We start from the raw sequence: 26,834 nt of genomic DNA on the forward strand, positions 1-26,834 counted from the left end.
AGCCGAGAGCCCGAGCAGCTGGCGCGCTCAGCTCTCACCGTCATCATCATCATCATCTTCATCATCACTGCACTGTTATTATTATAACTGTTTTCATTTATTTTCCGCCTGTTGGATAAATGGAGCTGCGCACGCTGCGTGTTTTCACGGGAGTTTGGGGGTCTTGTTCCCGCGGTTTGTTTGTCTGACCTCCTCTGGAACGCGAGCAGGTCAGCGGTGCTTCAAAGAGTCGGAGGAGGCGCGCGGAGTAGAGATGAAGAGCACGCCGCTCCGCGCGGCGGGAAAGCTGCTCCTCTGTGAACTCCTGCTGCTCAGGTAACCATGGAAACTTAGTAATATATACTCTATTGAAATATATCTTCTACTGAAATATATATATATATATGTGTGTGTACTCTACTGAAATATATGCTTTATTTCACTTAAATATTTACTAACTGTTTCATTAAATATATATATTTTTACTGAAGTATTTATTACAAAATGTTTGATCGAATATATAGATAATTTAACTATATTCACAAATTTCATATTTTGTGAAATATATACTTTATTTTACTGAAATATAAATATGTTTTAACTGAAATATACATATGTTTTAACTGAAATATATGTACTTTATTTCACCTAAATATATAGAAAAGAATAAAATACAATTGAATAGAAAATACTTTATTAATCTTAGAGGGAAATTCTTTTACATCATCGAGCCACACAAAGTAGAATATAATGAATAGACTGTAAATTCACTCAGAATAAACGTTAGATAAGTATATATACCTTAATATATATACTTTGTTTACCTAAAGATTAAACACATTTTTTTTATTTAAATATTTACTTATTTTTACTGAAATATATACTTGTATATTGCAGTTGTGTGTAAGGCTGTCACAAACAGCAGGTACAAATAGAATCCAATCAGTGATAAATAACACAAAAAAGTAAGAATGTCATGGTAAATGTACAGTAAGAACTTGCTTTGCACTGATTTCAAGTGCTTGGTCTTTAAATATTCTGGAAAAAATTCCTTTTGATGTTCTACATGTATAATGTGGTTTACTTGGCCTCGTGGCTATCTGAATATATTTAGAAAAAACATATGTCAGGTTCCTGAGAAGAACAGCTTTTTCCACAGTTCAGAAAACTGATGGACTGTTATGTAAGTGTGGAGACAATTAGACCCCACCCCCACCCCCACGGGTTTAGTATATTCATCATATTTTTTATTTTATGATGTGACTATTTAAATAAACTCTGTTTTATTGTTGGATCCTTTTTCCACTGAAAGCCTCTGAACTACCAGCATTTATTTTACTCTGCTAATCTCTTGTTTATCACTCAGTCACGCTCTCGTGTTGGACTCCAACAATAATGCACAATTCATCCATCACAACTATGACACACACACACACACACACATACACACACACACACACACACACACACACACACACACACACACACACACACACACACACACACACACACACACAAACCCAGATTTTCTGAAGCACTCATGAAGTTTATTATCTTTAAATGATCACAAAATAAAACCATCCATTTATTTTCTTCATCAGTGGAGGTGATCAATATGAGTGATGGCTTCGTTCTGGCATTTGACGACAGTTTCAAACATCAGGTCATGTGTGATTTTTTAGAGTTGTTCAGCGTCGTTCAAGGACAATTTGGAGCAGTTGTGCTTTTAGTGGTTTGACGACCGTTGGAAATTTTCGCCATCTGTGACTGGCAGAGTTTGAGAGGCGTTTGGAGTAAATCAGGAGTAAGTAGAAGAGTTGATGTGTTTATGTCCAACCTGCAGGACAGAAAAGATGCTGCAGTTACAGCACTGGACAGGCCGCAGCGAGCTGGTTATGATACTAATTAATGTAAGCAGCTGATTTCCTGCAGTTTCTATATGAATTTGACACTGCACATACATACACAGAAATGTGTGTTATTGACTTCCTGCAGGTCTTGCAGGTCACAAACATTCAGAGAGCTTCAGGCTGTGACATTGTTTGTCTCGTGGAGCATATTGAAGGTCTTTACACACCGAAGGCTTCATTTCATTTCACTCTCTGGTCAACATGTTGGTTTTATCATGACTGAACAGGAGATAGAGGAGTTTCTCCTCCTCTCCTCTCATGAGCTGAATCTGGAAACAGGACTGTAAAAGTGAGGTGGTCTTCTATTCATGATCTACGGAAAAGGAGATATCTGCTCTTCTTCATCTTGTCTTTTAAAGGTCAGTAAACATAACCCGGTTCAGTTGTAGTCCATTAGGTAAAAGTATCCCTAACATCCACATCAGGGTAACAATCGCCTCTAGAAAAGCAGGTCCAAAATATGTTAAATTAATCAGCTACACAGGAGGAGTTATGACGCTCATACTAATGTTATCGATACAGCTGAGATTTATAATAACTGTCAAGCTGATAAAACACATGGTGTCACTGAGTGCAACGTAAGACGATGGAGAGCACAAGACGTCAGAGGAGATCGCACCGTGGCCCTCAACCTGTTAACAGACGTCGATGGCAGAGGGAACGACTATTGACCGAGAAAATGAAAGGGGAGGCCAAGCACGAGTGAACGTTAGAGCCACGATGAAACATCCAACATCCAAGAATACACCTGGAAGATGGCCTCGGGGGATGAGCTACTATGTGACTGCTTCAGACAGCAGACACCTGATGAGAACGAGGAGGAGCAGGTAAGATGGAGAGACGAGCCCCAACGTGGCAGGTACAGTACCAGACAGAGGATGTGGCTGACATCAAGCAGCCCTACCAATGGCTAGAAAATGCTGGACTGACAGACAACACAGAAGCACAAAGTATTGCAGAAACATCTGTACCCAGTATAGACCAGAAAGCACCAAAAGCCCAGGAGGACATCAACCTGAAGTTGGTGGAGAACAACAGGACTAAGATCCGGTGGGACTTCCGCTTCCAGACTGACAACTGCTGGCCGAACCAAGCAGACATTGTGTGTTGGACAAACAACCGAAGAGCGCAGTAGTGAGTGATGTGGCAGTACCGTCTGACGGCAACATGAGAACGAAAGAACACGAAAAGGCTGAGGAATACCAAGAGTGAAGAACAGCTGGAGCAGATGTGCAGGGTTCGACCTGGCCTGGTCCCGGTAGCAGTAGGAGCACTCAGACGGTGACCCTAAACTAGGAGAGCGAATCCTGGGAACTGAAGCACCAGTCCAGAAGCGCTGTTCTGGAACAGCTGAGATACTGTGCAGAACCTTCAAACCCCCAGGCTCCAGTAGAATACTAGGCTCGAGAACGATACAGATACCACCCTACAGAAGAGGGCAATAGAAAATATTTTAAACCGTACAAATAGTTATTTGTCATTTCACACAAAAGAAGACTCTCGATCACATCATATGAGACACATAGAGTCACATGATGTGTGAGGTTTTGTTTCTGCTCCCTGCTGCACGTCCTTTATTCATACGCTGTTTATCTCCCACAAGCTTCTGTGTTTCAGTGTCAGACTCTGAGAAATAAGCCGACTCTTCCCCAAAAGTTTGAGCGAGCCACAGCCGAACGGATCAAAGCCAGCCTAAATCTTCTTAGAGGGTCATGGATGGATTCAGAGACAAACTAACAGGCTTAGTGTGTGAGCTGGACCACATCCAGCTCCGCCAAACTCTCTGTCACCCGTCATGTTGGCTTTGTTTCTGCATTTAGTTGAAGACAGCCAGAAGTTCAAAGCTCAGAAACAAATATATCTGATTCTGTCATTTATAAAGTTCCTCAGCTCCCATCTCTCCAGTCGTTTTCACTTGTGACAAAAGTAACCAGCAACTGAGTAGCTAGTTTGACCAGAATAATTACTGGTGTGAGACTGATGTAACGTGTTACTTCATCAGTTACTAGACTGGTGGTTTACTTTGAGAACACAGAAATGTGGGATTATTGAGCTGTGTTGACGGTGGTCGGTCTCGGCTGAGCCTCAGTGATTTGAGGCTTCAGGATGTGGATGTGAACATGATAAAAGCAGAGTTTAGTGGAGTTTCCTCTGCTTTTTGTGGGTTTGCTGCATTATGCAGCAGGCGTGTGCTCACAAACAGACCTGAGTCTCTTGAATGTTTCAGTATTTGCTTCTGATTACGCAGCCTGTCAGGTCAGCCTCAATGCTTCACTCCACCCAAAATACCACCAACCTCCAACATCCAGGAACTCAACAGAAAACCATGAAACCGCTTCATTTCTGCTCTACGTTCGAGACACACAAAGCCCTCCCGTCCTTCTCCGCTTCCTATTGTCTGTAACGTTGCAGTACCGCTGGGAGCGGTCGGGGGGCAGTGTGGACATCAGAAGTGTGTGAGGAGAGTCTGTGAGACGCCGGGGTTTTCATGTCCTCACATTGTTCCTCGTCCTCCTCCACCACTGTACACTTTCTTCCTCATCTCCATTCGCTTTAGCATTTGCTCAATATGTTTATTCGGAGAGCCGTCCTCTGGTGGATCAAATGTTCATGACAACACATTGAACACGTGGGAACATGAATGCAGGGAGGTTCGCACAGTTTGCAAAACATGTTTCTCTTTTCATAAATACATAGAAAATTGATGAGGCTTAAATTTGGTCTGTCAGACATGTGATAAACCCACTCATCAGTGACATGCAGGATACGAAGGATTGTTCTTGACAGTTTAAATGTTTTTATTGGGGAGGTTTGAAATAAGTTTTAAATGGTTTATATACTTGTTGGAAATGGTCTGAAGCTGTTTTTGACTGTGTTGTGTTGACTTCTTCACGATTTTTTATGTTTAAATGTTCTTGAACCCGGTTTTTGAGGTGGTTGGATGCCTGTTTTGGTCACTAGTTATTTTCTGGATTTGGAAGAAAGTTGACTCTGCTTTGTTCGTTGCTGCTGATGTCTGGCGTCTGTTCGCTCTGACTCCAAGGGTTTCTGCTTCAGTCCTCTTCCACCAGCCACCAGTCAACCATCAGCACCAGTTAGTTTCAGGGCTCTTCTTCCTTTAAACATCTTTCCTGATGCAGGATTCATGCTCCCCGTCACAGTCGTGTTTCATGAAACGTCACATGAGGCTGAGCAGGAAGTCCCACAGAAGATATGAGAAACAGAACGTTTTGAAAACACTCCGCTCACTTTCTGTGTCTAACCTTCCACTGGTCTCAGCTTCCTGTTGCCATCTAGTATATATTTACATCAATAAAAAGGCAAAAGGTTTGGGTTTTGAAATCTGCTTCATCCAATATACTTCATAAAATGTAATCATATAAATAAATTAATATGATTAAAAATATGAGACAATAAGATAACAGTGATGTCTAAAAAGGCAATTTCTCAGGATGGCAATTTCCTACTGCGAACTTTGTTTCAAGGTCATAGTTGCTAACAACGAATGTCATATCAGATATTGTGACCTGCAGTTCGGTCGTCATATGGAGGGTGAAATGTTTTCCCTGGTTTTTCTCAGAGAATCCACTCACTGATTTTCCTGGGTAAATCTGTAGAGACCATGTCTGTCGGTAGACTCCAACAAGGTGAACACCACCGATATAAACCCAGGAAGAAGAGAGGCAAATGAAATGAAGTTTAACACTTACCAGTATTCTTCCATGCAAGTATTGAGCATGGGGGAGGCATCATAATGGTACTGGGCTGACTCACCATGTAGGGACAATCGCTAACAGTCTCAATTAGCGCTTATCCACTAGTACCTACTCGGCCTGACTCGACTCGCCTTTTACTTGACATGTTAGTACCTGGTACGAGATACTTTCCTGGTTCCTCCTCCAGGTTCCCAGCGAGCTGAGGCCAGGAGACGATGTGACGTTGGCTGATGCTCAGAAATCAACCAGTGGAGCGGCGACAAGCTGCAGACATTTCTTTGTCTGGTGGCAACCAGAGGATTCAGGAGCTCCACGGAGCGACCCGCTACCAGTATTAGGAGGTCTCCAAGCCACAGATACAACCGGTATTTTGGTTTAACTGGTTTCTCTGTTAACTGGTTACCAACTTCCTCGAGCATCCCCTTTTCACTGCATCTCAGAACCCTTAGCGGTCTTGGTGAATGCCGTTTAACCGCATTTCCATTAAAGTTGAAAGTATCGTCGTGTTTGTTTGTCTTATTTTAACATCAGCTGCTGCTAACGGCTGGTGGCAGAAGTCACCAGTTAACAGGGGCACCAGTGAAACTGGAACGTCAGACAGTGAAGCATCGTAACAATCCACATTCTGTAATATTAATAATTTGAGCTGATATCCAGCGTGGAGTTGTAGCTCCACTCTTTCAGATGCATGTTGCTCCACATCAGGAGATACAGATTCTATCGGGGGGATACATGTGTACGACGAGGAAAAGCTCTGAGTCGAGGCGAGGCGAGTCGGGCCGAGTACGTCCTACTGGAAAGGCACTAAATGTGTGCATGAATTGGTTCCCAACCAACTGAGGGGGGCCACAGGAGTCCAAGGCTGTGTCTGCTTGGAGCTGGTTAGTAGAGTCACACGTCAGAGAAAACCAGAATAACACACTTTCTACCACCTACAAAAGACCTGAAACTGCCCAAACAGTTTTATTTTGAAGGCTCCTGGTTTTGTACATTGGTGATGGTGGTTGTGTCCACCAGTGTTTGAGTTCACTGTAAAGTTAGAGCAAACCAGGAGTCATAACAACTTAAGGAACTGTCATGATACCCGGCTGGCTCGCCTTGTTGTGGTCAGACTGGGCTCCTTGAAACGTCCCACAGGATGTCAGAGTGAGTCCACCTAAACATCAGGAAACGCTGCCCCAGTTCATTCACACATAATATTTATTAGTGACGCTTAAAGCCATTTTCACAGCCAACGAATGGAGAAAAGAAGATTTACTTTTAATGTTTCTACATTGAAAGCAGATGATTGATATTTAGCTGTCAGGAGTCTTAATGTTTTGGCTGATCACTGAACTTATATTTTGATGATCTATTACAAAGATACAGAGTTACACTGCAGAGCAGTGACCCTGAACGCAGCTTTTACACTAGTCTTTGTGTGTGTGTGTGTGTGTGTGTGTGTGTGTGTGTGTGTGTGTGTGTATACACTAAGTGAGCATTCGGCTGAAGGCGGTAGTCGACCCCCTCCCTGTCATAGTGCAGGGCTGTCTGCCGCTGGAATGCCATGAAAGACCCCAGGGGCTGCTGGGAAATGTAGTGTTTCTGATGTCTGTGTTAATAGAAAAGCTAATTAGGATGGAGAAACACAGAGGAAGTAATGCACATTAACACTAGACACATGGACGGAGGAGGAGGAAGAGGAGCAGCAGGAGGAAGAGGAGGAGGCATTGTGTCTGAATGAATCATGTGTTGATGAAGCTGACAGGTGATGAGTGTTCTGTGTTAACCTGGTAAACTCTATGATGGACATTTACAGTCGCTGTTTCAAGTGGAGTGTCAGCGTGTTTCAGGCCTGCTTCTCTCTGGTTCACATCCAAACAGCCGGGATCGCTGAGGTGCAGCTGAGGCGCAGTGGTTGGCCCTGCCGGCTCGCTCCCCCATGCTTCAATTCCAGGCTGAGGAGTTAGGGTGTGCTCCATGAGGCTGTGTCGGATTGCTCCGTCAATCCAAAGACAAGCTGGAGAGGAATTATATTTGCAGAATCCACACAGGTGGGACTAATTCTTTGGGCCTATGTTCTAAATTTTCATTTCCAAAATGTTGACACATGTGTGATTCTGTACATCATTCATGGGTTGTTTTTTTTTATTGAAGAATAAAATAATCTTTGCTGTGAAAATGATATAAATATTGATAATGCTAGTTCCCCTACTATTGTGACTATTGTGTCTTGGGACTGAGCTATAGGAGACCTGCAGATAACAAATAAACATACAATATTCAATTAATAAGAGAATGTAAACTATTTCACAGTTAAGAGATTACATGTGCTCAGTTTAGGGTGCAGATAGAAGCAATGTGAAACTACAGGGGGCGTAAACAAGTACATGTAGTGAAAGTTGAAGTGAGGCGAGTCAGGTACAGGTACAGGTACAGGTAGAAACCATCACCATTGGAAATAAGCCATTATTTTAAAAGAAAAACATTTAAACAAAGCAAGAAAAGATATAGGATGCATCAGCAAAAATTTCAGGGAGGAAAGGAAATACATTACTGTTAAGAAGCAAAGTCTACATGCCACAATGTAGTATTTATACTACAGAATACATTAGAATGCATTTTACATCCCCATACCTGGATTGATGCCCCAGAAGTGAAGACAGTCTGTCCTCTCTCTCCCTGGCTTGTTTCAGGTTTTAAAAAGTGTGTTGCTCCAACCAGCCAATCTGAAATCAAACACAATATAGTGTCATCGGGGGTTTAGCCAATCCCAATCAAGGTAGGCCCTCCCTTTGACTCCTCCCACAATTAGGCAGCTCTGCTCTGGCACATGGCACCACGAGAGGAAGTACTTCCTTCTCTTCCCAAGATGGGCATGTGTGGGCGGAGCCAGATTCTTTGGACAGACACCCAAAACACCTGGTTCCTGGTTTTCTCCTGGATCTCAGGGAATCAAGTCGTCAGTTTGGATCCACTCACACAGATGCAGAGTTTGTGGGTCAAAAGCAGGTCTTTGGGTCGAAAGAGGAGACCATAGAAAAGCCACACAGGCTGAGAGAAAACATGCAAACTCCACCAGCAGGTTCACATACAAACCCAGTGGTGAGGTGGCGGTGCTATCCACTGTTCCACTGTGTCACACTTCAGTGTCAGACATCAGTCTGCCCTCACATCTTCTTTAAAACCCTGTGTCATCAGTGTGCAGGTTAACGAGTGACACAGGCCTGTCAGTTGTTCTCTTTACTCCTCTTCCTCCTCCTCCTCTTCCCCCTCCTCTTCCTGCTCCTCCTGCTCCACCTCCTCCTCCTCCTCTTCCTCCTCCTGGCTCAGCTTCTGTCTGCTCCGAATTAGCTCGATTATGTCATGATCTGTCCTGGAGAGAAAAGTGTGTGTGTGTGTGTGTGTGTGTGTGTGTGTGTGTGTGTGTGTGTGTGTGTGTGTGTGTGTGTGTGTGTGTGTGTGTGTGTGTGTGAATAATGTTCAGACAGTCTGGTTCCTCCTGTGGAGAGCAGAGGTTTCCGCTGCATCCTCTCTGCTCTGTGGTTCTAGCGGAGCAGCATTTATATTTCAACACAATCAGCTCCATTTGTTCTTTTCATCCTGAGATGAAACATGAAGATGAAAGTTCTGAGCTGAAGGCTGCGGGGGAACAAGAACACCTGGAAACACGCAACAAACCTGGAAACACACAACAAACCTGGAACAACACAACAAACCTGGAAACACACAACAAACCTGGAACCACACAACAAACCTGGAAACACACAACAAACCTGGAAACACACAAACACACAGGTCAGCTCCACTTGAACTGGAAGGTTTCACATGTAGACTAAACACAAACAGCTTTGGAGCATCAAGGACGTCTGATAGAGACTTTATGGTTTTTCTGTTGGTGAATCTTCATTCATGGGAGCTTAGCTCTTAGTGCTGCTGGCGTTGTAGGATATTATTATAAAACCTTCATCATGCTCACATTTATAAAATAATCATTTGAGCCCTGCTCAATGTGTCCATGCATTAAGAAATACCCTGCAAAAGGTTAACAGAGACTGGAGTTTGAAATGCCTGTGAAATATTAGTTTTGCAGAAAGAAAGGGTTTGGTCTCCATGTAGATGTTGTTTGTAGCTTCAGGGAAGCAGCAGAGCATCTGAAGGACTGTCGAGCCGTTCCTCCATCTTCTCCTGGTGCGTTCAGGGGCAGTGGGACATCCTGCTGCTGAGTGATTCTCGAAAACTGTTCAGAGACGAGCTGATCGGAGGAAAAGTCCTGGCTCCGCAGTTTGTGTCTGAAATCTACTGGCTCTGACAGTTTTCTGGTCCGGCGTCAGTGAGCCGAGTGAAGAAGGTCTGGGAATGAGAATATCTGGTGAGAGGATCAGGTCCTCACGTTCTGCAGCAGGAGAATAAATGCAGTTGACGTGTGCAGAGGCGATGTGCTTCTGCAGCGTGACCCAGAAGGCAGCATCCTGCTGGTTTCCTGCAAAAGCAGCCAATCAGATGCTTCCTCTGATTTCTGGTTCATTTTAGGGAAAAGCTGGAAATATATAAAAATAAATGTTAATGTGCAACTGCAGCTGCTGTTCCTCTAGATATGAACAAAACCGTCCCACACCAGAGAAAATATCTAAAATCACAAGAGTCTCAATAAGGACACAATTTAAATCCTTTAAAAAGGAGATTGGACCAAATAAACAGGTTCAGAAACTCAGTAATTCTGGAGAAATCCTCCAGAACAAGACTGGTTCTAAAGCCTGGCTGTCACAACTGGAAGCAAACCCACGATACATCGCTCTCCTGAGCCTCCGTTGCTTCAAACTGCTAGTTTGAATTTCACACTGCAACAAACGGAGAGACCTGGACTGGACTGGACTGGACTGGACTGGACTGGTCCGGGACCTCCTGAAGGCAGCAGACGAGGAGTTGTTCACGAGAACATGAAACTTGATCAGGGGAAGTCACATGAGAAGGTGGCAGCGCCTCCCTGGTCTCCTCCAGACTGTCCCAGCAGTTAAACGTTTAACTGAAAAACTGCTGAGTCGTGACGGTGTTAAATTGTGACATAACAAAAAATAAATAAAAGCCAGCAGCTCTTTCTGACGGAGGAACTCTGGCTTCTGTGGGCCGAACCAGCTTCTGGTTGCATGTTGTCGTGGTGTAGTTGTTGTGTAGTCATTGTGTAGTTGTTGTGTAGTCCAGCACACACAATGTCTTCCTCATACTAAAGCACTGTGTGGATCCGGATCCCAGACGAGTCTTTATGTACGGACTGAGACCCTCATGGTTCCTAGTGGACTGTTAAGCCGCGGTCCCACCGCACTTTTTGTGACGGAATGGGGCGGGGTGGGTTTTCACACGGTCCCAGCGAAAAAATTTGGGATGGTACGGAAAAAACCACGACCACCAGCTACGTATTCCGCCACCAGGTACCTAGCACCGAGGAACGGGTCTGTGGAGGAGCGACAACGCAGCCGTCTGCTGATTGGCAGCGACGATCTCCACTCTCGGCTTGTGCGCAATATTTAAATATTTCATCGGCCGCAAAGCCTCCCGTTGTTGTTTACATACGGCGCTTTGCGCTCATGGGTTGGTTTATTGAAACGTCGTCGCGACACACAACATCGTGGTCAGCGTGGAGACGGGGGAGGTCGAGCTAACAGATCAGTGACCTAAGCAGCTTATCTGCTGACTGAAGAATCTGTGAGCCGCCAGAGTTTAGAAGAGGAGACACATTTTATTCTGATGACACTCTGACTTTTATTGTGGCGGCTCCGACAGCATCCTCAGCAAGGAAACATGGACTTTAATCTGAAGGCGAGGCAGGATGTTAACCTAAATGTGGTCATTGTCTCAAACCTGTGACCAAACCTGGTTTCCCACAACAAAGGTTTCCCCTTGACCCCAAGAGTTTCCCCTTGACCCCAAGAGTTTCCCCTTGACCCCAAGAGTTTCCCCTTGACCCCAAGAGTTTCCTTTTCCAAGCTTGACTCTGACGCCCCCCAGAGGACACTTTGAAAACCAAGCAGCATCCACCATTTCCAGTTAAACAGGAAGTATACAACATTAGGAGTGAACCTGTGAAAGTTTCCTTCAAATTAAACCACAACACACACACTCACACACACACACTCACACACACACACTCACACACATGCTGACGGTGTCTGTGTGACAGTGTGGGGCGTGGTAAGGAGGCGGACGTGGCGGCGAGGACTCGACAGGCTCCAATGTCTCCGTCTGACTTCCTTGACAAACTGATGGGTCGAACATCAGGATACGACGCCCGGATACGACCCAACTTTAAAGGTGTGTGTGTGTGTGTGTGTGTGTGTGTGTGTGTGTGCGTACAATAAACATAGTTGCTTCCATGTTAGTGGTGGAGAGTGTATGAAGAGCCAAGGGTCCATGTCTCTGTCCCTCTCTCTCAGGGCCTCCGGTCAACGTCTCCTGCAACATCTTCATCAACAGCTTCGGCTCCATCGCAGAGACCACCATGGTGAGTCCCAGTCACCCGGCACACCCTCCGCACCCTCAGAGGATTACTGCTGTCAAAGGACTTTCCTCTGCTTCTTCTCAGTATTGATGAAAAGCAGTAAATACAGACTCAGTGAGTTTCACTGTGGAAGCAAATCCTTTACTTCAGTATGATGATCGAGACTGGTTCCTACTTTTAAAGTAAAGACAAACAAAGTATCACTACTACACAGAGATTGTGTAGCTGCAGTTCTTCTGTGTAGATCCTGGAGGAATTCGCTGTGGCTCCTGACCGTCGCTAAAATCACTCACATGTTTAGATTCAATATTTCACTATTGATAGTGATCACATTCAGGAGCAGCAGAGAGGAGACGTTTAGAGACTTTGACAGGAAGTCAGACCGGGCTACACACACACACACACACACACACACACACACACACACACACACACACACACACACACACACACACACACACACACACACACACACACACACACACAGCGGGATGACGGTTTTAGTGGTTGCAAGTTTGATGTTTTCTAACCTCAGAGTCCCAGAGTGACGTACACTTAGCCATATATTGAGGCTTTACGGTGTGTGTGTGTGTGTGTGTGTGTGTGTGTGTGTGTGTGTGTGTGTGTGTGTGTGTGTGTGTGTGTGTGTGTGTGTGTGTGTGTGTGTGTGTGTGTGTGTGTGTGTGTGTGTGTGTGTGTGTGTGTGTGTGTGTGTGTGTGTGTGTGTGTGTGTGTGAGAGAAAGTTCTGGTCCTGCAGGACCGATGAAAGTAGAGGTGGAACCACAATCCACCTCGATACCGAGTGGCTTCACAGGCCCCGGCCGAGCTAACAGCTGCATCACTGGAGTGTTAGCATTAGCTAGGCTGTCAGCATTGCCATACCATAAGATGGAGCTGCAACGCAGCCTGATTGGTCAGTGACGATCGTCACTCTGGACAAGCAACAATATTTAAATATCTCCTCGCCATATAAATCTTCTGTTGTTGTTCTCATATGCCACTTTGTGCTCACTTTTTGTTTAGGGAACTGGTTTATTGAAATGTGATGCTACACTGCCCCCTGGTGTTCTGAAGAGGTGCAGACGCTCCTCTCAGTAACGGGAGAGGAGGAGCTTCGGCAGGAGCTGGACACTGCTGTTCACAATGAGAAAATTAAGCTGTGCCACAGAGAACGGAGCCTCACGGCTGCAGCTCCGCCTCCTGAGCTGCAACGCAACTAATGTGTTCCGCTGGTCCTCCTTTACTGTCACGTAGTGATGATGTCACATTCCTGCGGTATTACGCGGCGTCCACAACCGGCCTACATTTTAAGCGTACTCTCTGTGGTGGGATTACGCAACAGAGTAGGGTCTGGGTATGCTTTGCCGTACCGTACCGTACCGTACTGCATCGTATCGTATCGTACCGTATCGTATCGTACCGTACCGTATCGTATCGTACCGTACCGTACCGTACCGTATCGTACCGTACCGTATCGTATCGTATCGTATCGTACCGTACCGTATCGTATCGTACCGTACCGTACCGTACCGTATCGTATCGTACCGTACAGTACCGTACCGTATCGTATCGTATCGTATCGTACCGTACCGTATCGTATCGTACCGTACCGTATCGTATCGTACCGTACCGTATCGTACCGCCCAGTGGAAACAAGGCATAAGAATGTGATGGTGGTGGACGGATTCATGGAGCCACGGAAACTGTTTCATTTCTTCTAGCTGAACTCAAACTTCAAAGAAAATGTGATTTCAATGTTTGGGTGCTTTCTGCTCGTTACTGATGAACACACACACTGTCTCTATTACTGGGACTTTAACCAAGCAAGTGCAAACCTGGTCAAACCTTCATTTCACTCACTGTGTGTGTGTGTGTGTGTGTGTGTGTGTGTGTGTGTGTGTGTGTGTGTGTGTGTGTGTGTGTGTGTGTGTGTGTGTGTGTGTGTGTGTGTGTGTGTGTGTGTGTGTGTGTGTGTGTGTGTGTGTGTGTGTGTGTGTGTGTGTGTGTGTAATGACTTGAACTGCTTGCCATCGGTCGTCTGTGAGGACGAGTGGACGAATGATTGAAGTGACAAGGTCTAAGTGCTTTCTGCCCCGATGGGATTGTGTGTGTGTGTGTGTGTGTGTGTGTGTGTGTGTGTGTGTGTGTGTGTGTGTGTGTGTGTGTGTGTGTGTGTGTGTGTGTGTGTGTGTGTGTGTGTGTGTGTGTGTGTGTGTGTGTGTGTGTGTGTGTGTGTGTTTGCTTGCCTGCAAAGCAAAAACTGTCACGAGGAATTTCAGAGTGTGTAATATTACTTTCATGTGACTTTTATTATTTATCAGACAAGCATGTTTTTTTCGTGTGTGTGTGTGTGTGCGTGTCCAGAGAATATTAGACTCGGAGCTTCGTGTCACAGAAAAAGGTCACAGCAGGTCCAGAGACCAAAAAGATAATTTGCCTTATTTGACATGTAAAAATTAGTTTCCTCTCTGGATTCAAAGCATCTGTGGAGGTTTGAAAGACTTTTGTTTCCTAATTCTGTTTATTTTGTTATGTCATTGTGGCACTAGTGAGCAGTGGATTGATGTTCTGAATAACTCCTCCAGAGCCGTTATGTGGGGCGTTCTCCTCAAGTCAGGGAGTGACTGAGTTACTGAGGAGTAGTGAGGATGTAGAGGAGCAGTGAGGGTGTAGAGGAGCAGAACATTGTTGCAGGCTGAACAGAGACATGATGCACAGGAGCCATATGTCACCCTGGGATTAAGTTTCACTCCTTTCACCATCTGCCCCCCCCCCCCCCCCCCCCCCCCACACACACACACACACACACTGTAAACCTGACATAACCTTGGCCCCCTCACATTAAAATGTTTTTCAGCTTGGGGGAGTCTGACAGTCGCTCAGTGTGTGTGTGTGTGTGTGTGTGTGTGTGTGTGTGTGTGTGTGTGTGTGTGTGTGTGTGTGTGTGTGTGTGTGTGTGTGTGTGTGTGTGTGTGTTCCAGACTAAATGTTTATTTTCAGCTCTTGAGATGAAAAAACGCAGGAAGCTAAAGAAGGAGCCTCGATGTTAATGTTCCTGTTTGGTGCCGTTTTTTTTTGTTTCTACGTGACAGAGCTGATAAAGCAGACACACACACACACACGCACACACACATACATACATACATACATACACACACACACACACACACACACACACAAAGGGCCTTAAGCCAGGTTGGCTCTGTGCTACACGCTATCTATGTTGAACAGATTTACCCGTGTAAAAATCTTTTTTTCATTTGTTCACTCCATCCCTATTAATCCCCCCTCTCTCTCTCTCTTTCTCTCTCTCTCTCTCTCTCTCTCTAGCTCTCTGATTTATGCACCTGGTCCATTTCATACAAAATGACTGATCGATGAGATGTGTAGTTTTGTAGTTTGTAACAGCTGACGGGTTGGTGCGTGCGTGCGTGTACATGAGACTGCGGGCAGACTGAATCACACTGCAGCTCTATTTCCAGCTCCTGTTAACGTTCTGCCTGACTGAACAGTGACAGGATGAATGAGATGAACTGAACAGTGACAGGATGAATGTGACGACTCCTGGTCTTAGTTCTGCTCCGAGGCCTCTTTGTCTTTTCTCTGACTCCAGTTCAACCAGCAGCTGAGGTGGTTTGTGTCTCCTCAGAGGTTCCTGTGGACTCTCTGAGAAACATTCTTGAGTTGTTTGAGTCTCTACATGCTGATGTGGATTCAGGGACCAAAAGACAGTTGACATTGAATACACACCAGCATGCTTCAGCTTCACCAGCATTGGCTGCATTACTGTTACCATGGCAACAGGACAGACCCAAACCCCTTGATGTGATGATCCAATATTCTAAAAGTGTTCCAGTTTACTTTCATTGGTCTGTTAGAAACAGTTCACTAAAATAGTTTGCAAAATGTTTTGTCTGTTTCTTTACTTGTCGTCTTTTTGTTTTATAATTGACAGCTGTTTTTCAGAATCAAAGTTTCCTTTGATATGTGGATATGGACATATTGTACAGAATATAAGTGTGTGTGTGTGTGTGTGTGTGTGTGTGTGTGTGTGTGTGTGTGTGTGTGTGTGTGTGTGTGTGTGTAGGACTACCGTGTGAACATCTTCCTGCGGCAGCAGTGGAACGACCCCCGGCTGGCCTACGCTGAGTACCCCGACGACTCTCTGGATCTGGACCCGTCCATGTTGGACTCCATCTGGAAACCCGACTTGTTCTTCGCCAACGAGAAGGGAGCGCATTTCCACGAAGTCACCACCGACAACAAGCTGCTGCGCATCTTCAAGAACGGAAATGTGCTGTACTCCATCAGGTAAAGAGAGCACCGACTAGAGAGAGAGAGAGAGAGAGAGAGAAAACAGACTGTAGAGATCTGTCTATTGGTTCTGTTCTGTTGGTTCTGTTGTTCTGTTCCTGAGACACTCGGACCAGAAGGCCTCACTGTGTCTGACTTGTGTCTTGTTTATGCTGTCAGACTGACGTTAACCCTGTCCTGCCCCATGGACCTGAAGAACTTCCCCATGGACGTTCAGACCTGTATCATGCAGCTGGAGAGCTGTGAGTACTCTCCTCCTCCTCTTCTCCTCTTCCTCCTCTTCTCCTCTTCCTCCTCTTCTCCTCTTCTCCTAACTCCTGCTCATCTCTACGGGGAGGCTGACACTGCACGCCACTGAATAATGTGACGGAGTGTGGAATGTGAGCGTGTGACGGAGTGTGGATGTGAGCGTGTGACGGAGTGTGGATGTGAGCGTGCAGCACGTGTGCTCATATGAAGTGATGAACATGCTTGTAACGTGTTGAGAGAACGAGAGGAACAATTAGAGTCACGCTTGAGTCCCACTGCGCGATATATTTAGTCTGCGAGGTCCCGACGGGCTGCAAACGCTGCGTCGCCTCTAAGGACGCCCACCTGATGACTCACTGTCCACTCAGACCCACACACACACACACACACACACACACACACACACACACACACACACGCACACACACAACCTGAGGCAGTGCCACTCCGAAACCTGTTTTCACATATTCATAGTCTTCATATTTCCCTTTGTTGGATTAATTTAGCCACTGTCTTTGATGTCACGCAGCAGAAACATGACCACACACACACACACACACACACACACACACACACACACACACACACACACACACACACACACACACACACACACACACACACACACACACACACACACACCCGAAGCAGAACCAGGAGGTTGTTAGAGGGGAAACAACTGCCTTCATGTAGCTTCACATTCATTTAATATCAAAACTGTAAAACACACGCACACACACACTCACACACACACCCACACACACAATGCAGAGCACTCAATGAAATTGGAGGATATCGTGATGCGCAGATTGTCTCTGTTCAGGTAATTTAATCTGACTCAGGGTTGGGGGGGTTTTCAGTGATGCACATATAAAATTATTCTTCACTTTCTTTTCTTTCATCTATTTTTTATCCTGCAGCTTCTCACATAACAAACCTGGTTTCAAAACTACAACAAAAAAAAATGCGTTGCTACCTTTAGTAGTGATGTGTGAAATCATGCTGACTCTGTCGGTCTGTCAGCTTCCACCTTCTCCAACTGTCCTTTCACAATAAAACACTTTGGACCAATGTCATCCAGTTGTTAGGCTCCGAGAGCCTGCCTCAGGAAGGAGTGATTATGGGAAAAATAAAGTCAGATGTCGCCTGGGTCAACTAGTCAACAAGTCAGTTGCTTGGAAACCAGAGTAATCTGATATCTTAACATCAGAGTAATCTTTACAATATGGACCGGATGAAAAACTCCACAAGCAACCATTGGGCTGTCTACAGACAATGTGTACTCCGACCAATATTAATTCATCACCGCAATGACAGGAGTAGTTCTGCGTTCCATCAATTCATGTTTCTGTAGTTCTGTCAGGTGTGATCATTAAGCTCATTATTCCAGATCAACTCTCGTGGAGCGAAACAGACCTGGAACAAGTCAAGAACAAAAACATCCTTCAAAGCCTCAGTGACCAGAATTTACTTTATTAAGTCAAAAAGATCACTTTAAATTACTTTCTCCTCTCCGCTGCAGCTCAGCGCTGAACCTGCGCTCCAATCAGGATCATTTAAAAAGGGGCGGGTCCTTTTCCAAGAGATCTGATTGGTCAGGAGGCGGAGCTCTAACCTCTTATCCTCAGACCTGGAAACACCTGAACCTTTCTTGACCTTCTGCATTTCCAAACATATTTTTAATGCACATATGACAACAAATAAACAAACAAAAACAAACACGTTGGATGGTGTTTGTTCAGTTGGAGGGAGGTATCCATCCTATAATACATGATATCCTCACAGTGTGTAGCTTATGTATTTGATTATATAATAACCGTGTGAGAAACGTATACCGAGCTACAGAGACACTGAAGAACAGAAACAACACAATAAATACCAAATAAAACTCTCAAACATGACCTGAATCCAACTGCATCCATAAATATAACAGAGTCAAACAGTAGATATTAGGATTGAAGTTTTATATATTTGAATTGCCCCGGTGGAGGCACTGACTTCCACGCAGGTAAATCTAAATTAATTAGAATATCACTGAAAAGCTGATTTATTTCAGTGACTCAGTTCAAAAAGAAACGTGGTGCTTCAGTGTTTCAGACATCAGATGTTATTTTGTTGTTGTTGTCAGACTGAAGCTGGTCATTGATCGTTTGTTTTAGTTGGTTACACCATGAACGACCTCATCTTCGAGTGGCAGGAGAACGGACCGGTGCAAGTGGCTGAAGGCCTCACCCTCCCACAGTTCCTCCTCAAGGACGAGTCCGACCTCCGATACTGCACCAAGCACTACAACACAGGTACACACACACTGGTACACACACCAAGCACTACAACACAGGTACACACACACAGGTACACACACCAAGCACTACAACACAGGTACACACACACTGGTACACACACCAAGCACTACAACACAGGTACACACACACTGGTACACACATACCAAGCTCTACAACACAGGTACACACACACACACACACTGGTACACACACACACACACCAAACACTACAACACAGGTACACACATACCAAGCTCTACAACACAGGTACACACACACACCAAACACTACAACACAGGTACACACACACACACTGGTACACACACACACACACCAAACACTACAACACAGGTACACACACACCATGCACTACGACACAGGTAAACACACACACACACACACACACACACACACACACACACACACACACACACACACACACACACACACACACAAACACACACCACTGTGATGAGCCAATAGGGGGCAACAATGATGTAGTGATGGATCGATAATCACATCACACATCCACTCACTGTATGTGTGTGTGTGTGCATGCGTGCGTGCATGTGTGTGTGTGTGCGTACAGGTAAATTCACCTGTATCGAGGTGCGCTTCCACCTGGAGCGCCAGATGGGCTACTACCTGATCCAGATGTACATCCCGTCCCTCCTCATCGTCATCCTCTCCTGGGTCTCCTTCTGGATCAACATGGACGCTGCACCCGCCAGGGTGGCGCTGGGAATCACCACCGTACTCACCATGACCACCCAGAGCTCCGGATCCAGAACCTCGCTGCCCAAGGTGTGTGTGTACTTTAGAAGTACTACCTGAGTACTGAGTACTATTATGAATGAGTAAGAAAGTTCCTGAAGTGACCATGAACTTCTTACTTCCTGCGTCATTTCAGTTTCAGAGCTGTTGTCTCTCTTTATCCACTTCCTGTTTTAGCTGTTAGCGTTAGCATTATCCACCTCTGTGGTCCTGGTTCCTATTTTACTAAACTCCAGTTTACTGAAGGAGGAGCCTCATTAATCCTGAACTAACTCAGTCCACCTGACAGGCAACATGAAATGTGATCCACTGGATATAGCATTAGCATTAGCAAGTATCCGCAGTCGCTGTGATTAGCATTAGCATGCTTAAATAGAGGTTAGCGTCCCATTGTACGAGCTGTCTCCATGTTGGTTGTTTTTCTCGGCTGTTTCGTTGCTTCCTCTTGTCAAATCTGTTTCTTTAAGTAGATCCAACCTCCGGATTAGAGCATCTTCCTACTGATGACTGAATCAGTTAGTTACACACTTGCTGTGTGTGCTGGAGCGCGAGTGAAGACGAGCCTCTGCTATCTGGTATGCATGAGGAGGAATCTGACATGGAGCACCTCCTTATGTAACCCTGATTAACACAACACACCTCTACGCTCTGTGTGTGTGTGTGTGTGTGGGGGGGGGGGGGGGGTTCTCATGTTTCTTCTGGGTACAGAGCTTTGCACTCTGCTGTGTTCCATGTGTGTGAATAAGTGATCAGAGTGTTTCCTGTTCACTCTCCAGGCGACAATCAACTCAGCTCCGTCGCTCTGCCATGAATTCAGACTCCAGCATGAGCAGCCAACATCTGTCCTCGATATCCATCAATCTGTCCACTGGTCCATTATTCATTCGCTGCTTGACCTTTGACATCTTCAAGAGTTTAAAAAGGAAAACTCCCATATTTGAGCTGCAGGAGGCGCCATCTCAGTCTCAGCTGTTCAGTTGTTCAACAGGAGCAGAACAAGAATGAAATGAATGAAAAGCCTCTGAGATTTAGCGAATTAAAGGTTTCTAGGTGTGAATCAGCTGAAACACAGACTCATACTAACGCTTCACCCTACCTTGTGCAGGTGATTTAATAAGAATAACAACAGGAGTGTTTAAAATGAGGGTTTCACCTGCTTAAGGCCTGTTTGTATGGGATACATCTTTGTGTGTGTGTGTGTGAGTTCTGCACACAGTGATTGGGTGGAGCTCCGAGCAGCTGCAGAGTGAAATGTGATGAGATGGAGTTGGACGTGTAGGTGGAGGAACTTCTCAAACATATTGGAGTGTTATAGCAGATCTGAATCAGGTTCAAACCAATTGGAGATATTCTATCACATTGTCGTGTGTGTGTGTGTGTGTGCGTGTGTGTGTGTGTGTGTGTTTCAGGTGTCCTATGTGAAGGCCATAGATATCTGGATGGCCGTGTGTCTCCTCTTTGTCTTCTCGGCTCTGCTGGAATACGCTGCCGTCAACTTTGTCTCGAGACAACACAAGGAGCTGCTGAGATTCAGAAGACACAAGAGCAAGAGCAAGGTACAGTTTGGGTTGAGGTTCTTTAGTGTGCGGCTGCCACCTTGTGGTCATGTGTAGTTAGTACATGAATCCCTGGTTTGTTTCGATTCACTCTGGAGGACAGATGGACGCTGGTTAACTCGCTGGTTAACTCGCTGGCTCCACTAAAAACACAGAAATCAGTAGAGTGACACCACAGCGTATTTAGAAAATCAATTGAATAAGAAGTTTCTGAACAAACTGCTGACATTAGAAACACGTCAGCTGGTGTGTGTGTGTGTGTGTGTGTGTGTGTGTGTGTGTGTGTGTGTGTGTGTGTGTGTGTGTGTGTGTGTGTGTGTGTGTGTGTGTGTGAGTGAGTGCATGATACAGCATGATGTTTCTGCATCTGTGAGTTTTCTTCACAGCTCTGTGACAGGAGGCCATCCCCACTGAGGATGAGCTTGTGCATGAACAACATGTCTGTCACTCGGCATTCAGTCAACACACACACACACACACACACACACACACACACACACACACACACACACACACACACACACACACACACACACACGCCTATGCCAGCAGTGCAATCTGTTCAGTCCTCCACTCTCAGCGCTACCCAGTGGACCAATCAGGAAAAGCCAGTTTCATTGAAAAGATCCACCGCATGTCTGTAATCTGACACTGTGACGTCATAGCCTAGCTGTTAGCATGCTAACTTCAGTTCAACACAGACATGAATGAAATGACATTGTGACGCGTTTAACATTCTGAATATCACATCCTGAGTGTGAACGTATCTGAAGAAGTGTTTCCTGCTACACACACACACACACACTGACAACCACACTTGTTGACTGAATGTGTGGTTGCTCCTGTCTCTGGCTTGTGTGTGTGTGTGTGTGTGTGTGTGTGTGTGTGTGTGTGTGTGTGTGTGTGTGTGTGTGTGTGTGTGTGTGTGTGTGTGTGTGTGTGTGTGTGTGTGTGTGTGTGTGTGTGTGTGTGTGTGTCTCTGTTGTTCCTGCCTGTTCATCTGGTCTGCATGCTCTGGCCGGTAGCACAGTGGAGGTGCAGTTGATCCAGAGGCACTGGCTGAGTCGCTGCGTCGCATTGACACTGACAACGGCCTCAGATCATCCCAGCCTCTGTACGGATCTATGAGCAACATCTACACCGGCAATCACAGGGTAAATGGCACTGTGTGTGTGTGTGTGTGTGTGTGTGTGTGTGTGTGTGTGTGTGTGTGTGTGTGTGTGTGTGTGTGTGTGTGTGTGTGTGTGTGTGTGTGTGTGTGTGTGTGTGTAAGTTTCACTGCATGACCTCACCTGGACGCCACTCACACTGTTTGAAACAGAGGAATTAGTCATTCTAGCCTGTTTAGTGTGTGTGTGTGCGTGCATTTTATGTTGGACAACTATAAACATTTATTTTCAACAAAACAAAAAATCCATATTTGTGGGTATTGATATTTCAAATTTAGAAGAAATAATCATTTGACAAAGTTAATTCCTCTAACGTCACCAAAATAGATCCTCTCGTCACATGAAATATTGAATTCTGTGTATTTGGGACGTTTTCAGTGTGAAGGTGAGCGGCTGCAGTCTAGTTATGAGGAGCTGCTGCATCAGATTCAATGTTATGGTTTCCACTGTGAGAGCAGCGCAGGTCATCCACTCACTGTGTGTGGCGGCGCCTCCTACTGGACGAGCAGAGGAGGGACTCCATCTGAAACAGTTTCCTGTGTTCTCCTGGCAGAACACGACTGCAGCGGAGTGTATTTATGAGTCATTGAGTGGAAAAGCTCACTTTGAATGCAGTGATCACACCTTGGCTTCCTGCCCTGTTATCGAGTGTTAAAAGCACTTCCTGGTTCTCACGTGCAGTTCCTTCAGCCTGCCGACGCTGTGGTTCTGACTGCTGAAGCAGCTTCTGTCAGGTCATAGGTTTCAGTTCCTCTCAGGTTCAGCAGAGACGAGCTGAGATGAGAAAGCAGTGATAAAATGAACTCTCCCACCCCCCCTTCCCCCACAGGAAGCGGAGGCACATGAGAGCAGGCTGAGCTCCTCGGCCGCCATCACCTCCACCCCCAGCAACAGCAAAGCCTCCAAGGCCGGCGGCAACAGCACCACCAACAAGGCAGGAGCCACTGCCAACACCGCTACCCAGAGTGCACCTGCAGGAGGCGGGGCAGGCGGAGGGGGGAAGACCATAGAGGAGATGAGGAAGTTATTCATCGACCGAGCTAAAAAGATCGACACGGTGTCGCGGGCCGGCTTCCCCCTGGCCTTCCTCTTCTTCAACATCTTCTACTGGGTCCTCTACAAGATCCTGCGGCACGAGGACGTGCACAAACCCTAGCCGCACGCCATACGCGTTCACCGCCGTGTCCACGTGCACATATGAGCGTGTCCACGTGCACCAGCGTGTAAACAAGCGTGTCGGTGTGCACCAGCGTGCCCCGCCGTCCCTCTCGGCGTGTCACTGTGACCTGGAGATGCTTCAGTGTGACTGAATCCAGAATTAGTACGAGATCAGGGAACGACTCTTCCACCACTTTTCTACCTGAAGAGAAGAAACACCAGTCACAGGTTTACGACCCCACCAGAGAAACAGAAACCCCCACCGCTCAACCCTCCACTTTTATATCAGAACTTCAAGTTTTCACTTCAGTCACAGTGGAGGAAAAACAAAACAAAAAAACACAAGGTTTTTTACATTTTTATGAATTGCTTTTAATCTCAACTGTCTGAGCCTTACTCTTCATATAAACCCACCATGTGATGATAAATAGATTCACTGATAGAGCATCTTCCTCCAACCAACAACATTGCATTACTCTCAATAATTCTCACAGTACTATTGACGGACTGTCAATTAAACAGAACATAATTGCCTGTAGTGAATTACGTCTATATGAAAATGATCACTTTTCAGTAACTGTAGCACGCATTTCTGAAGCCTGTCCTGTCTTGAGTCACAGTATTCGCAGTATGTCAGTGTCGTTAAAATACCAGTGGTTGTAAATAAGTTAAAAGTGCCGACAGGAAGCATGGAACTTAAAAAAAAAAAAAAAGCGGGGGGACCCAATGCTGCACCCTGTGGTACACCACATGAAAAAACAACTGTTTAACAGAGGAACATGCTCTTTGTCTTTAAGTTTCTCTACATTTGTATTCTCAGTTATTTATTTTCATGTCAAACGGCATCATTTTCAAAAGTCCTTCCTGCTGCTGTTTCCTCGCTGTGGCTCAAACCGTCAACGCATGAATTTGTCACCTTTGTTTAATTTGACGTCGTCACAAGTTTCATTGCCTTGAGCTGAACTTACGATCTTCCACTGTCCCTTTAAGAATGACCCCCAGCTGGTCATTGTGTGTATTTCCGCCACATTTCAGGTCTTTAGAACTTAGTCCTCCCTCCGATGTCACTGTGACCTCTCTCCTCCATCCCGAGTCTTAAAGACGTACGACACTGTGATTCACCAGAACCCCGACGACTGGAGGGTGTTTGGGTGTTTCCTGGTTTACAGAAGCTTTCCGGGGGGTGAAGGATTCACCGCAGACGAACTGAAGGTGAACAGACGGGAGGAAACTCCTCCAAAGTATTAAAAAGTACCAACACTGGCTCACTGTGTGGTTCACTCGTGTCTTCCAGCTCCTCCTTCAGCGCCACTCGTCACCACACCTCCTCACATGGCGGCCGTTAGCGCCGGCTAACGGCCTGCTAACGGATAGCTAGCAGCAGCTTCCTGCACTGGTTGTGTTTCGGGGCTGACAGGAAGTCACAGACGTTCTCGCTGAAAACAACTTGAAACACTCCAAACAACACTTGCGACTGTAGGAGCAACAGGTCACTACACCCCAACAACATGAATCAGCCTGTACTGTGACCAGAACCGCAGGGTTTGTGAACAGTTGTAGTTTTATCTATACGTCAGGGGTTCCTCAGGGATCAGTCCTGGATCCTCTTTACCTTCATTGGAAGGATGAAAACATGATAATCTGCATATAAACCAGCTTTACAGGTGACTGACCTCCTTCACTGGGAGTGATTTTACTTCTGCACGGTGTGTTTAAAGTCTGATGTGGGTTCAGCTGCTGAAGCCTCAGAGAGTTAACGGCCACGCTGTGTTTTCCTGGGAGGATGTGTGTGAAGCTGATGGCCTGGCTTTTATTTACTCCTCTGCTTCCTGCTCAGAAACATTTAAAACAGACACAGACTCTTCTGTTTTCTTCACTTCCTGTCCAGAACAGCTGTTTATTTCTGTCGCAAACATTTCTGCCTCCAAGTCCAATCACATTCAACTGACAAAACAAAAGTTCTCCATGTTTTGTCAGTTGGACTGTTTGACTGAGAAATGACTCCAGTAGTTTTGGTCACTTGGAGTAGAATCATTAGTTATTCACTTCAGACACATTTTAAGCTGCTTTAAATTTAAAGTTTGATGACTGATTACATTTATTACAGACAGATGCAGCTCAGAACACATTAAGAAAATAAAATCATCCGTCCACAAGAGTCACAATATTTCAACTTTTCATTCAACCAGTTTAAACTACTTGATGACTTTAACTTCTTACTGGAGGACTTTATATTTAGACTTGACACTTAAATAAATTAAATCCAGCTGTGATCGTTTTGATGAACTTTTGAAATATGAATTCAAATGAAAAAGATTTTTAAGGCCTGAAAACTCTTAAGATGAAGATTTCCTTTAAACAGTAAGTATCACCGGAACTCAGTTACATCAGCGCCAGAGATCTGAAATGAAATTTGTCCAAAGCTACGAGAAAACTTGTGACCCCCTCGACGCCCCGAAAGAACAGAAACCTCTGCAGCACTGGTTCAAACAGTCCGAGGCTTCAGTCCAATGTAGACAGAAAACAGCTGGAATGAACCCGTCGGCTCCGTTTCTCATCATGATTCAAGTCCCGTCGGTATCTGTGAGGAAGAAAAGTGTTTCCTGTTCGCAGACGACAGTCTAGTAAATGGTAGGAAATACTCACTCTGTTGGAGAAGAGCAATTCATTCTAACAAACGCTCTGATTCCTCCTTTGTTCATCTACTCTCTTGTTCACACACACGTTATGTTCTTTTCTTCAAGTAGATTTTCTTTCTGTCACTCAGATTGTGAAACCTCAACAAAATATTGCTGTTTTCACCCATGAACCGGTGAACGGCCTGAAAACGCAGTGGACGTTACTCAAAAACCTGTCCAATGATGTTTTACGCCCTGAAAGCCTCTGTTAACAGCCACAACCTCCAAACGTCTCCAGCTGGGGCTACAAGCTGCCATATTGATTTGTTTCTCTGCTCTCCTGTGGAATGTGTGGAGGTTCAGGATCTGATCTGAGAGGCTTGACTTCCTGTCCTCAGAGTGAAGCCTTGACCACACTCTCACCACCACAACACGTCTACATGCTTCTGTTTAGATTCTCTAGTTTAATAAAGTTGGACGACACTCGTTAACACTGAGACTCTGCCTTTCTTTCCCTCTGAGTGACCAATCCTTTTTCAGAATGGTTGGGACACTGGAACAATGGAAACACGAGGCAACAATGTGGGAAAGACATTAAAAAAACCAGCTGGTCGGATGTGGGAAAAAGAAGTA

The 26,834-nt window shown here is 45.4% G+C and overlaps 1 protein-coding gene across 2 annotated transcripts; it reads left to right on the plus strand.

The window, feature by feature from the left end:
- Positions 1 to 26,690, plus strand: glra3 (glycine receptor, alpha 3). 2 transcript variants are annotated; one of them, XM_080462669.1, is made up of 10 exons: positions 5 to 315; positions 11,763 to 11,893; positions 12,016 to 12,083; positions 16,169 to 16,392; positions 16,555 to 16,637; positions 18,804 to 18,941; positions 19,516 to 19,730; positions 21,110 to 21,256; positions 22,282 to 22,410; positions 23,255 to 26,684. In XM_080462669.1, the coding sequence occupies exons 1-10, from the start codon at positions 254 to 256 to the stop codon at positions 23,579 to 23,581; spliced, it is 1,524 nt and encodes a 507-aa protein (XP_080318795.1). In that variant the 5' UTR covers positions 5 to 253; the 3' UTR covers positions 23,582 to 26,684. The 2 variants fall into 2 exon arrangements, with proteins under 2 accessions (XP_080318796.1, XP_080318795.1); XM_080462670.1 differs by lacking the exon at positions 22,282 to 22,410 and having other exon boundaries at positions 1 to 315; positions 23,255 to 26,690.
- The last annotated feature ends 144 nt before the right edge of the window (positions 26,691 to 26,834 follow it).

Source organism: Lipophrys pholis (genome assembly GCF_963383615.2).
Source record: "Lipophrys pholis genome assembly, chromosome: 5".
In the NCBI taxonomy this organism is placed as follows: Eukaryota; Metazoa; Chordata; class Actinopteri; order Blenniiformes; family Blenniidae; genus Lipophrys; species Lipophrys pholis.

Coding starts and splice junctions, on each gene's coding strand:
- glra3 (XM_080462669.1), top strand. CDS start 254: ATGAAGAGCACGCCGCTCCGCGCGGCGGGAAAGCTGCTCCTCTGTGAA. Junction 12,084..16,168: donor CCATCGCAGAGACCACCATG/GTGAGTCCCAGT, acceptor GTGTGTGTGTAG/GACTACCGTGTGAACATCTT. Junction 19,731..21,109: donor CCAGAACCTCGCTGCCCAAG/GTGTGTGTGTAC, acceptor TGTGTGTTTCAG/GTGTCCTATGTGAAGGCCAT.